At 42.9% G+C, this 13,330-nt stretch overlaps 1 protein-coding gene across 4 annotated transcripts in view; it reads left to right on the forward strand.

Moving 5' to 3' along the window:
- OSBPL3 (oxysterol binding protein like 3) overlaps positions 1 to 12,776 on the forward strand; it is a 141,684-nt gene extending 128,908 nt beyond the window's left edge. For all 4 annotated transcript variants that reach the window (XM_007667342.4, XM_029070997.2, XM_029070996.2 and 1 more), the window contains 4 exons: positions 2,334 to 2,478; positions 5,669 to 5,795; positions 6,452 to 6,574; positions 9,660 to 12,776. In XM_007667342.4, the coding sequence (XP_007665532.2) occupies positions 2,334 to 2,478; positions 5,669 to 5,795; positions 6,452 to 6,574; positions 9,660 to 9,756 (492 nt within the window). In that variant the 3' untranslated portion in view covers positions 9,757 to 12,776. The remainder of the gene's footprint in view (positions 1 to 2,333; positions 2,479 to 5,668; positions 5,796 to 6,451; positions 6,575 to 9,659) is intronic.
- The last annotated feature ends 554 nt before the right edge of the window (positions 12,777 to 13,330 follow it).

Here is a 13,330-nt window from a genome sequence, read left to right on the forward strand (position 1 = left end):
ATCTGTCAAATGGACATGAGGACTGTGAGCCTCACGTGGAACAACCTGATTACCTTATATCTACCCCAGCGCTTAGAACAGTGCTTGGCACATAGTAAGCGCTTAACAAATACCATCATCATCATCATTATTATTATAGAGTGCAACAGAGTTGGTGGAAACAGTCCCTGCCCATGAGGAGCTTACAGTCTACAGGAGGAGACAGATGTTCAATAGATTAGGGGTAAGGGAAATGGAGTAAAAGAATATTTACACAAATATTATGGGGCTGGGGTGAGTATCAGAGTACTTAAGAAAGTACCGAACCAAGTTTATAATCAAAGGAGAGAGGGTGGATACCAAAATTAATGGGTGTACTTTGGAAAGGCCTCTTGGAGCTGTGATTTTTTAGGAGGAATTTGAAGGTGGGAAAAGTGGTGGATCGTCGGGAGGGAGTTTCAGATCCTTGGGAGAATGTGGGCAAGGGGTTGGTAGCAAGGAAGATTGAGATTGAGGTACAAAGATGATTAGATGATTAGAGTGAGTGGGTTGGGTTGTAGTAGGAGATTCATGAGGTTTAGGTAGGAGGGAGAGAACCTATTGAGTGCCTTAAAGCCTGTGGTGAGGATTCTGTTTTATGTGAAGGTGGATGGGAAACCAGTGGAGGATTTTGAGGCATCAGGAGATTTGGACTGAATGATGGACTAGAGAGGGGAAAGAGAGGATTAATGAGATTTACATCCCCTTGATTCTATTTATTGCTATTGTTTTTGTCCGTCCGTCTCCCCCGATTAGACTGTAAGCCCGTCAATGGGCAGGGACCGTCTCTATCTGTTGCCGATTTGTACATTCCAAGCACTTAGTACGGTGCTCTGCACATAGTAAGCGCTCAATAAATACTATTGAATGAATGAATGAATGAGATCAGCGATGAAGCCGACGTGGTAGTCAAGGTGGAATGTAAATGCTTGGTTCAGTGTGGTAACAGTTTGGATGGAGAGGAGAGGACAGATTCTGGAGATGATGTGAAGGTACAACCGATAGGATTTTGTGACAGCTTAAATGAGAGAGATGTCAAGAATAATGCCAAGGTTATGGGCTTGTGAGACAGGGAGAAGAGTGGTGCTGTCAACACTGATAAGAAGGTCAGGGGGAAGGCAGGGTTTGGGTGGGAAGATAAGGAGTTCTGTTTTGGACTTGTGAAGTTTAAGGTGTTGGTGGGACATCCAGGACAGTAGAGATGTCCTGAAAGCAGGAAGAAATGAGAAACTGCAGAGGAGAGAGGTGAGAGCTGGAGAAGTGGATTGGAGAATCATCCACAGAGAGATAGTAGTTGAAGCTATGGAACGAAGGAATTCATTCATTCAGTCGAATTTATTGAGCGCTTTCTGTGTACGGAGCACTGTACTAGGTGCTTGGAATGTACAATTAGGCACCAGATAGAGACAATCCCTTCCCAACAACATGCTCACAGTCTAAAAGGGGGAGACAGATAGCAAAACAAGTTCGAGGGTGCGTACAGATAGAGAATAGAAGGGTGGAGGGACCCAGAACTGAATCTTGAGGGACCCCCACACCCAGTCAGATGATGGGAGGCAGAGGAGGAGCTTGAGACAGAGACTGAGGATGCCAACTTGGTTGTGTTGGACTCTCCCAAGTGTTTAGTGTAGTGCTCTGCACCTAGTAGGTGCTCTATAAATACCATTGATTGATTGAAAGGAGCAGTCAGAGAAATAGGAGAACCACCAGGAGAGGATAGTGATGGTGAAGCCAAGGTTAGATAATGTTTCCAGGAAAAGGGGGTGATCTCCTGGAGTTTATCTTTTTCCATCAACCATTACAAACAATAAATTCCAACAAGCTCAGTGCTTACATAAAAATGGTCTAATCAAGGCCCCACTATGTAAAAATGGTTTCTGTTTGCAGTCTATTTAATTTTGTTCATATAAAATGAGCTATCAGATTTTGTCCCCGAGCCCCTTATTTAAAATCATTGGCTGCTGTCTGTAAATTTAATTCCATCGCCCTTGATTCTCCCTTATTGTGAGACATATATAACTTCAGTTCTGCAAGATTGCCTGAAGAAAAGACACTGAAACACTGAGAAACCTACCCCATCCAGCGCTTGATACCTACCCCCTCAAAACCCCTGATCTAACTCGACCTACACCGACAAAGAGAGTTGAGCTTGCAAACAGCAGGAATTACATGATTTTAAAAACCCGGGCCGTGCTATATTTTGTTGCCCCCAGATGATAGGTGTGCGTTCTGTATATTTCTATGGTATTTTTATGACTTTCATTGCAAAAAATTGAGGAGTTTTTCCATAAATGTTCTGTTCTTTTTCATTCTAGGCAAAATACTGGAACCCAAATGCCCATGAGATTGAAGGCACAGTCTTTGACAAAAATGGCAAGGCAGTGCATCGGCTCTTTGGGAAATGGCATGAAAGTATATACTGTGGGACTCCATCTTCCGCCACGTGTATCTGGAGAGCAAGTTAGTGTCTAATGGGATCAACGGGGGCAAACGAGGGCTGAAAACCTCAGCAGACCCAGTTTCCAGCGGCAAAATCTCGGCACTGGCATCTCTGTCTTCTGGGTGAATGGTGGCGGCATTCTGTTGTTCTCCCACTTTTCCTTTCAAACACTCCCGTCATCGTCTCTCTCCAAGTCTTAGGAGCCTGGCTTCTCTCTTCCAAGACAAGGGAGTTTATCACTGCTTTCAAGGTTCTTTCTGAGGTACCTCTTTTGGCAAGTTGTATAAAGCTGAAGAACTCGAAACATTTCCCTTAGCTCGCTGAGGAGCTCGAAGCCCGGTCCTCATAACAGGCTGTTGAGACGGCAACAGTTAGGGTCAGGTAGTCACTGAAGCCCACTTGGTCCCAGTTCCCTCCTGGTCACCAATGTCTTGAAACCTTTGGTGCCCAGTGATGATCTGAGTTCAAGAAATTTCTGGGTGCAAAGGCTATAATTAATCTACTTGGGGCCAAAATGATTAGACAGTAATAATAGAACAATAATAATAGCATTTATTAAGTGCTTACTATGTACCAGCCGCTGTACTAAGTGTTGGGGTGCCCACAAGATAATTGGGTCGGACACAGTCCCTGTCCCACGTGCCTCAGCAGCATGGCGAAATGGATAGTGCATGGGCCTGGCAGAAAGAAGATCATGGGTTCTAATCCTGGCTCCACCACTTGTCAGTTCTGTGACTTTGGGCAAGTCACTTCACTTCTCTGTGCCTCAGTTACCTCAACTGTAAAATGGGGATTGAGACTGTGAGCCCCATGTGGGACAATCTGATTATCTTGTATCTCCCCCCAGCGCTTAGAACAGTACTTGGCACATAGCAAGCCCTTAACAAATGCCATTATTATCATTCTTCTTCTTCTTCTTCTTCTTCTTCTTCTTCTTAAAAGCACTCGGGACCCCTTTAGAAATTGCTTTATTAATCCTCACAACATCCCTCAGTGATGGGTAAGGGGTGAAACATAGTTTCTTGGCAGCTTTAGATGAAGCTGAATAAAGAATCACTTGAATCCTGATCATCCCTTCCTTCGTTGATTCCTACTTTTCTTCAGCAGGCCCTCATTTGAAGGGATACTGCTCCTTTCCAGGCTTAGATTCTCCTTTTCTGTTCTGCCCTCTGCTGTCAGTTCACCAAATGCCAAATATCATGCACAGTCCTGTAAACTGAAAAGAAAGTCAAGATAGGATGCTGCCCTAGAAAGTCAAGATAGACAGGATGCTGCCCTCACAAAACAACCCCAAGCGCTGCTGGAAATCCTGGTTGTGGTTAAACAGGTCGGGTGGTCTGCATCAGTGCACACCGGCTTTGGGGATTCTATCAATCGATCATTTATATTGAACACTTACTCTGTGCAGAGCATTGTACTAAACGCTTGGGAGAATACAATATAACAGAGTCGGTAGACACGTTCCCTCTCTACAGTGAGCTTACAGTCTCAGGGGACCTGTATGGTCCAAAGTAGATATCAAGACCAGCTGTAGTCTTGACAGTCTTGGGAAGCAGCGTGGCTCAGTGGAAAGAGCCTGGGCTTCGGAGTCAGAGGTCATGGGTTCGACTCCCGGCTCTGCCACTTGTCAGCTGTGTGACTGTGGGCAAGTCACTTCACTTCTCTGTGCCTCAGTTCCCTCATCTGTAAAATGGGGATTAACTGTGAGCCTCATGTGGGATGACCTGATTACGCTGTATCTCCCCCAGCGCTTAGAACAGTGCTCTGCACCTAGTAAGCGCTTAACAAATACCAACATTATTATTATTATTATTATTATTATTGAAACGAGTGAGAACTGTTCACTCCAGGTGTCCTGGACCCATTTCCACTCCGGGAGCTTCAATTGCCAAATTAATTCTCCCAAGATTTAGCTCTCCCTTCCAAATCATTCTGTAGCTTTACTCAACATGGTAGGGTGACTGCTAAGCTTTTAGTACAGTGTTCTGCACACAGTAAGTGCTTAATAAATACAATTCAATGGACAATTGAATGAATGCTGCTTCAACCCAGCAAAAATTTTCAGTTGACAAGTCACCAAATTTTCCCACCTACTTCTGAGGTGGGAAAGTTGGAAAGCATAAACTGTGAGACTTAATTAATGAGTCATTCCAGCTCTATAGTTAAAAAGTTCTAAAGCCCTAAACAAGCCAGTTGTGAAATGTACTGCAGATGTGAAATACTGGACAATACATTATGTGTTTTAGAAAGGGAAATATATACAAAGAATCAAATTGGGGAAAGTTAAAAAGGCAAGTCAAAAGAGGTGTTTCTTCATCCGGTCTTCTAGCTCTTAATTTCCTGGTTTAGGTGTTTCTCACGACCTTCGGTTCTTGAAAATTTAGTGATTTGACTTCAAGGAAGAGTTTTGGCATATTTTACTCTCCCAAGCACTCTGCACACAGCACGGGCTCAATAAATATGATTAATTTAGGGATGGCTGGCTCAACTAGGTGGAGGAATCCTGTGATGTCACTCAGTGACATTGAGGACCTCAGTGGAGGGGGCGAGGGGCTCTTGAAACATTTTTACAGTAAAGACACCTGGTAACATTTCTCTGAGTTCATAGTTATGAAAATTCAGATCCAGGAATTGACTTGCTGTAACTTGTTAGCAGTGGCTGATAACTCTGCATCCAGAATGTGGATTTGAACAGCATTCCTGCTATTTACACACATCTTCTTTGGAGGGGAGAAACGGGATCCAGAAATTATTTCAAAGCACAAAACTGAAAATTAGGATTGATACTTCTTGAGAGTGAGGGAGACATTTCTGTTGGGAAGCGGAGACCCAGGGCTATTTTTAGTGAGTTTACTGAAGCAAAGGATTCTTCGTTGTGCTAGATTAATGCAGTACTCAGAAGGAGACAAAATGGAGTTCTGTAAATTGGCCAAGTGTTAAATTTGATCTGTTCCTATGTGAATAATATGCCAGCTGAGCTTTGACTTCATGAGTACCTGGTTGTTGATGGAGCATAAAGCGGAAAAACAGCAGGGAATATAAAGATAATGCTCCTTTCTGCCCTTTGAACCAGGGCATTTCATAGTACTAGGGAACAATGCTGAGGGGCAGCGTGGCATCTTGTCAAGGGAATGAGCAGCAGAGAGGGATTAAAATACAATATGTTCCTCCTCATTTGCATTTAGTCATGGTTGTTTGTTTTCCTTTTAGATCCCATGCCAAAAGGTTACGAGCAGTGTTACGGTTTTACACAGTTTGCCCTCGAGTTAAATGAGATGGACCCATCGATACGAGCATTACTACCACCGACCGACACACGGTTTAGACCGGACCAAAGGTAAGGTGTTTTCCTGGGGCCGAAGGGAAGAGGGGACTTCCTTCCAAGGAGCTGCACCCTTACAAATGCCTCGCTAACCCTCTTAAATCGTTTGGAGAGTTGGAAGGGAAAATGTAATTTTCTGTGTTCCTAAGAGGAAACGGAGGTGCGGGCAGTGTTAAATGATAAACAGCTTACCCACGGAAGAGAGAAATAGAAGCCAAGAACCTGATTTCCAAGTCCCAGTCTAGGCATTGCTGTGATCTGTAAAGAAACACCGAGTTCTCCTATAATGTGCAGGAGGCATTCTTACAGAACCCCTCTTGAAAGAGAACTCATAGTGTATTCAGCCCACATTCACCACAACGCGTAGGCACCCAATCTTTTCTTCAGACACCATGCTGTGCTGTGTCTATCCGGTTGCGTGTGATTGGAAGGACGTTCGTCCCCAAATTCTGCCGTCGTGTCCTTTCCAAATGACACAGTGGAAGCTTTGCTTTCTGACAGCTGAGTGCACTTCTGCCTTCTAGTCCAATAAAACGAATTATCTTGGTCCTTACAGTACCGTTATTCAGAGGGTTTTAAGGCAACAAGGGGGAACTGACTCTTGTGTTTGCATGAGTGTCAAGTGTGAAACTTTCCTCTCTCTCTCTCCTCTTTCTGTCTGTTACGCTTAGGTTTCTAGAGGAAGGGGATATAGAAGGAGCTGAATTTCAAAAGCAAAGAATTGAGCAGCTGCAAAGAGAACGACGGCGGGTCTTAGAAGATAACAACATGGAGCATCAACCCAGATTTTTCAGGTAACCTTGTAATCAGTTTTCCTCTTGGAACCTGGGGACTCTCTTCCATGGGACATTCCAGGTGCTTGTGGCTCCCCAGAGGAGCCCATTTAATTTCCACTTCTCTACATATAATGTTGGACAGATAAAATCCCCAATAGAGCAAGAGGTAGAATTGGAGAGGAGAGTAGGAGGATAGAGAGGGGGCAAGGATGGGAACGTGTAAGGAAAATGGCAGAGAGATTGTGAGGTAGTGATATGGAGAGGGGGGTGGGTAAGCAAGGGTGAGCTTGAGCAGTTCAAGTGAAAACCAGTCACATACTCAGTGTCCCGTGTTCCAGGCGCAATGTTAAAATCCAATTAACCATACTGTGAACCTGTGTGCCGTAATGATAGTTCTAAAATGACTCATTGCTAAGTTTTACATATAGCGAAAATGGATCATTAACTTCTAAACTTGGAAAATCATGTTTTTCATTTGAAAATAATTGAGTTGAATTTTAGAGTTCTATTTATTTTTAGAAATTTTTAAATTGGACTCTTTCCTAAGAAGTCTCAGGATGTTTTTAGGGAATGAAATGAAAATATTAAAAAACCCCACACAGGATCAGTATTAAAAAGAACAGGATGAAAATAGCCTAGAACCAACTGTCTTGTAAAGAGGGCCGTATAATTTCTTATCATGATTCTTCTTATTGATGATGATAGTGATAATGTGAATTGTAGTATTTGTTAAACACTGATTATATACCAAGCACTGTACTAAACCCTGGGACAGATACAAGATAATCAGGTTGGACACAGTCCCTGTCCCACATGGGGCCCATAGTCTTCAGAGGAAGGAATAGGATTTAATCCCCATTTTACAGTGGAGGAAACTGAAGCACAGAGAAATTGTGACTTGCCTAAGGTCACACAGCAGACAAGTGGCAAAGCTGGGATTAAAACCCTGGTTCTCTGACTCCCAGGCCCATCCTCTTTCCACTAGGCCAAGCTGCTTCTTGAGTCTTTGGTGTCCTTTTTGGAAAGCTCTTTTGAGGTCTCAGAGGAAAAGATCTGAGGACAGCTTTCTTGAGCTTTTTGTATTGATGACCTGAATTAAGCCCCAGCTCTGGAATTGATACTAAATTAGGCAAGGTTCCTATCTCTTCCCCTTGAAGGATAGGGTCTGTGTTTAATTCCCACCTGTATTCCCCTTCCCAGCTCTTAGTACAGTTCTCTGAATACCGTAAGCACTTAATAAATACTATCCAAATAGTAATACTCCTTCCAAAAAAAGGACTAGAGAGTAACTGATATGGCGAGAGATTGTTTTATTCTGTCACAGTTACATGATGGGGAAAGAGGCAAAAATTTGGGGGGGTTTCCACCAACAACTAGATATTGGTCAATAGTGTGGTGCCATTATAAAAAAAAAAAAGGCTAATCAAAGTGGGTTGGATTAACAGGTGAATAACAGGCAAGAACTGAGTCATTCTTTTCTGTTTTGTATTCTTCGATTACTTACTTGGGTATTTTGGTCCAGTTTTGTTACTTTAAAAAGAAAGTGGAGTACATGGAGGAAATCTAGAGATGAACAGCAGATCTCAAGGGCAAAAACTGAGTCTTGAATGTATGTATTTCTCCAGGAACTAGGTCAGTGCCTTGCACAAGTAGTAGTAATGATTAAATATTTAATAGTAATATTGGAGAAGCAGCATGGAAAGAGCATGGGCTTCGGAGTCAGAGGTCATGGGTTCTAATCCCGGCTCTGCCACCTATCAGCTGTGTGACTTTGGGCAAGTACTTAATTTCTCCGTGCCTCAGTTACCTCATCTGTCAAATGGGGATGAAGACTGTGAGCCTCACGTGGGACATCCTCATTACCTTGAATCTATCCCAGCGCTTAGAACAGTGCTTGGCACATAGTAAGCACTTAACCAATACCATCATCATTACTATCATTATTATTAATATTTCTGAGCACCACTTGGTGAGATTCCCAAGTGTGTGAAGAATAGATGCTTTCCATCTCCACAGAAGAGGAAATAGGCATAAACTAAGATAGAGATTTTAGTTGCAAATTAAGGACTTTATGACTCTCAGGGTGAATCACTTATACTGTTGAAGCAGGTTAGGGAATCATTATCTCAGGAGCTCTTTAAGTTTTTTCTTAGGTGGTTTATTCATTCACGTCCCCAGGTGCAGGAAATAAGCTGCGATGAGATTGAGGTTTTTTCCATCTCTGGGACATTGTGAAATTCTTTAATAACTCTTAAAAGGCTTGGCAGGCCCTCAGGAAGCTGCTGTAATTTGGAACTAGGCACATTTGAGTTTGAAATTGCGAGAAGACTTGGCAAGGAGGATTGTATGTGAGAGGAGAAGGACTAAGCCCAGAGGTTTTTTTGAACTTGTACTCTTCAGAAGTTGTATTAAGCTCCATCTCTGGGCATTTGAGATGGATCGTTTTGTAGTTTCACAGCTGGGTTAGTCAGATCTGAGATGGCTCATTGAAATGGGTCTCGTTTCCCCCGACGGAATGCATTTTGCCTGACCACTAAGAGCCACTGCAGCCTTCCAATCTCTCTGTCTTTTAAATGGGACAGTCGTAGTCTCAAACCAGACATTTCTATCGGATTTGTTTCCTGGCCGTCATTTTTCTCTGTCATGAGATCTGCCAAGCATATATCTGGCCAGACTTGAGAGCTCACAAGTGCTGGAGAAATCTGGTCCTGGGGTGAGGCTCAGTAGTTTAATACCAAACTCTTCCCTCCTTGTGGCCAAAGCTCTTGGTGGTCAAAACGCAGGAGACAGCAGGGCCTTTCTACGAAGCAACAGCAAGGAGTTTGAAAGAGCCCCATCACAAGCAAACCTCTGTGGCTCTCAGAAGCTGATCTCGGGTTGTCTAAACAAGAGGCAGACTGAGGAAGTTGACCAGATTTCCAGAGTTGGCTTCTCCTCCCACGCTGGACTGCAGAATCCCCAAATGCATTGGGTTGCTGAGGAAATGTCTGGTTGGGCGTGATTGTTCCATGATGTGTGCACTGTGGATATGGAGGCAGGTTTTGGGTTTGTTTGGGTTTTTTTTACAGTGGAAATGATCAAGTATTCAAACTATCTTTGACAGGAAATCCGAGGACGAATCCTGGGTGAGCAATGGTACCTACCTGGATCTTAGAAAAGACCTTGGTTTTTCCAAATTGGACAATCCTATCCTCTGGTGAAAGCTGTCATGAGAGGATGCTTCCCCATATTTCTCTGCTGATAGCTTTCTGAAGCTGTTCGTCCCGATACAGTACAGTGTGTATTTAAAAGAATGATATAATCGTGTTTATCTTAGAGTTGTAAGGATATATTTTCTTCAGCTGATTTCTTTACGATTTTGATTGTTACCATGATTGTTTGTAAGACTGTAGAACATCTTAATTTCTTTTTATATATAAACTATTTAATAAAATTAAAGATTGAATGTTATTGGCTGGGGAAAAAAAGCTTTAACACTAATTTTCCAAAGGTTTAATGCAAATTAAATTAAATGTATGCCTTATTGAATTTTACTGAAGGAAAAAGAATTCATTATCTCTGAGGAGCGCCGAAATATGGACAACGTTCAGGGTCTGCCCACCCATAAAGGAGCTACCAAAGTTTAATTTGGCAGCTCAGCTATCTTTCTGCCTCAGACAGCTCTTGAATTGCTCAAACAGAACAGCTCTGCTGGTGCTGGAGTCTTGTTTAATATTTTTATTTCTGTGGGATTGGGGGGGTGGGTGTTGATGTGAGATTAGTAGAATTCCTGGTTATTTTTTTTAAGCTGGGTTTAATAGCCTCCTGGAAGAGGTAATACTGAGTTCGAATGTTCTGGTAATTCTATTGCTTTCTTTTCAAAATTTGCTATGCTGCTAAAGTAATATGAAGAAATCTAAACTAAATTTCAAGTGTCCCACAATGCAGTGAATAGAAGACCTTTGACGAGACTAGGAAGATTTCTCTGCTATTATTTTTCTTCCTGTATTGTCATTTTTATGTGGTGTGAACTTTTAAAAGGGGACAATTTAAAGCATGTATTGTATGCGCATCCTCCAGGCTTCCTGATTTTGATCAATCTGAAACATGCCACAGGTGAACTTTATAAACCGTAGCAGAGTCACTGGTTGTTTTAAGAGGATCAAACATGTTTTTCTTAACTGCTGTTGTAGTATTTTCTACCTCGTGGAAGTATCGTATTTTAGATCTTATATAAAACTTTTGACCATCTCTGCCTTAGCGACAAACGTTTGGAATCTTTGATCTTCCTTTGAACTATTGGTTGTGTTCTTGTAGGTCCCTAAGCGTCCTACGGTATTTGTATCTCTTTCCACATTTGTCTTGTTCGTTAATTTAGCAGGAGTCCAATATAGAGTTATGGTACCAAAAATGTACATGGAGAAAATTATCCTTTCATTCAGGTTTTACTCAAAATAGGGAAAGCATAAGTGCTTATTGAATTGCATGTTCAACTCCATTTCTGTTTTTGGTCAGATTTACATTAGGGCAACAGAATCCATAAACTTTCTAGTGTGACACACACAGCTCTTACGGACGTCAAGTATAGGTGTACAGGAAAGATTTTAAAAAGTGAAACGGAGCATGCCACAAATGAAGTGTGAGATAAGAAGCGAGGGTAAAAAGGACTAAGGAGTTGCCGGAATTATCACCACTATTTAGCCGGGAGTAACAACAGTGCAATATCAGAATAGAAGAATATTTCGAAAGGAGCTACAGTCTTGTGATTCCTGCGGATGACCGATGGATTTATTGCCTGTAGTCTCTCATACTTAAACTGTGAGCCCCATGTGGGACAGGGATTGTGTCTGACCCGATTAACTTGTAATCTACCCCAGCACTTAAAGCGGTGCTTGACTCAAAGTGCTGAACAAATACAGCAACAACAATAATAATAGTAATAATGACCAACTCCCCTTAGTATTTTAAAATCATTAAAAATCCTGATATTTACATACTGCATTTGGGTATCAGACGCCAGGTAAATATAGTATGAATACCTTTCCATTTCAAAGCCGTTGTATGGCATCATTGAACTTTCATTGTCTTTGGTTGTTGTCTTCCATAGCATCTTCCCAAGTTAAAGCAGGCAGGATTACTAAGAAAGGACAAGAAGATGACCCCCCAATCTGGGACTAAACTAAGTAATCCAGGGGACTCGGCCTTAAAATTACATGCTCTAGAAATTGTCTTTGAAACTGGAATCCTTTGGGCAAATGCGTTCAATTTTACACTGAAGAAATGAGGACGACTCGGGGGTAATTCCCCTTAGGGTCCAGTTTGCCAAGGTGATAGCTCATCGGGAGGTTCTGTGTGGCCACAGATGCAGAGAAGCAGAGGAGAACGATGCGGCGAGCGCTATTCCGTGTCAACCTCTGCAGGCTGCCTTTTTGGTCTAGGCTGGAGTTGGTTCCACTGCTGTTACCTGGGATTCTAGGACCACTGCAAACCCCTTGCCCTGGAAGTCCAAGAGAGCAGTGGAGGCGGTGTGGACTAAGGGCCCTGGACTGCTTAGCAGATATAGGGGGGAGAGGCAGCCTCTTCTGTGCTCTCTTCTGCTATCCAAGGAGAAGACCGGAATGCCTCGAGGGGTGCCTGCCTGTGTTATTTCAAAGAGAGCATAGGAGGGAGAGGGGGACAAGGGGATAGTGAGGAGAATGTCTTTTCTCACTTATATCTCCATCTGCCTTTATTTCCGTTACTCTCTCGACAGAAAATGAAATGTACTTACCGATCTGATTTGCTTCACTTCTATTTAGTAATAACGTATTAGGTTACTGGTTAATCACCGAGGATTGTATTTGTTCTTTTCCGCCTCGTAAATGGGGCAGCTCGTGTCTAAATGCGTCGACAGCCCATTCATAAGAAGAGTTGGACATACCGGCTTCAGATCCTTTCACTTGGGTTATTTGAGATAATAGGAGAGTGGGTGGGCGTCAGGGACTCAAGTTGTATAATGAGATGAAAATCTGGGCATTATGAATTGCTGAAAGGAAATCTTTTCACGGCTCGCATTTGTGAAACGGTCCTTTGCGGTTTAAAATAGCTTACTGTTAAACAGTGCCGTATCACCATTGCAGTATCAACTAAAAGCTAGTTCACGAAATAATTGTCCCCTTCTTACTCTCCCAGAGTTAGAATGCTTCCCTTTCACCCAGTCTGCTGTCCAGGGAAAGTAGATCTTTTAAAAAAAAAAAAAAAACACGACGTAAACCTAGAGGAGGCAGGGGACTGGGGAGGGAGAGAGGGAAACGGGCTTTAGTTTGCCCCTCCGTGGAGCCGCTTCTGGGTCTCATGACAGTCTCTGGTAGCTGCACGGATAAAAGACTGTGGACCGTTACAGATTTCCCCGGAATCGGTCTCGGCCAACCGTGGCCTAGTGGAAAGAGCACGGGCCTGGGAGCCAGAGGACCTAGGTTCTAAATCTGCTCTGCCATTTGTCTGCTGAGTGACCTTGGGCGGGTCACTTCACTTATCTGAGCCTCAGTTTCCTCATTTGTAAAATGGGGATTCGATAGCTGTTCTTCCTCTGACTTAGTCTGGGAGCCCTATATGGGACAGGAACTGTGGCTCCCCTGATGATGTATGTACCCCAGGACTGCTTGCAGTGCTTGGCACATAGGAAGCACTTAAATACAAGTGTTATTAATATTATTATTATTGTTTTTCAGTGATTGTCTCCCGGGGGTCAAGATAGATGTCTGGGCCCTGCCTTTCTCTTTAAAAGAAAAAAGGGTTTCTGGCCTTGTTAGGAGG

The sequence above is a fragment of the Ornithorhynchus anatinus genome, chromosome 8, assembly GCF_004115215.2.
Source record: "Ornithorhynchus anatinus isolate Pmale09 chromosome 8, mOrnAna1.pri.v4, whole genome shotgun sequence".
NCBI lineage: Eukaryota > Metazoa > Chordata > Mammalia > Monotremata > Ornithorhynchidae > Ornithorhynchus > Ornithorhynchus anatinus.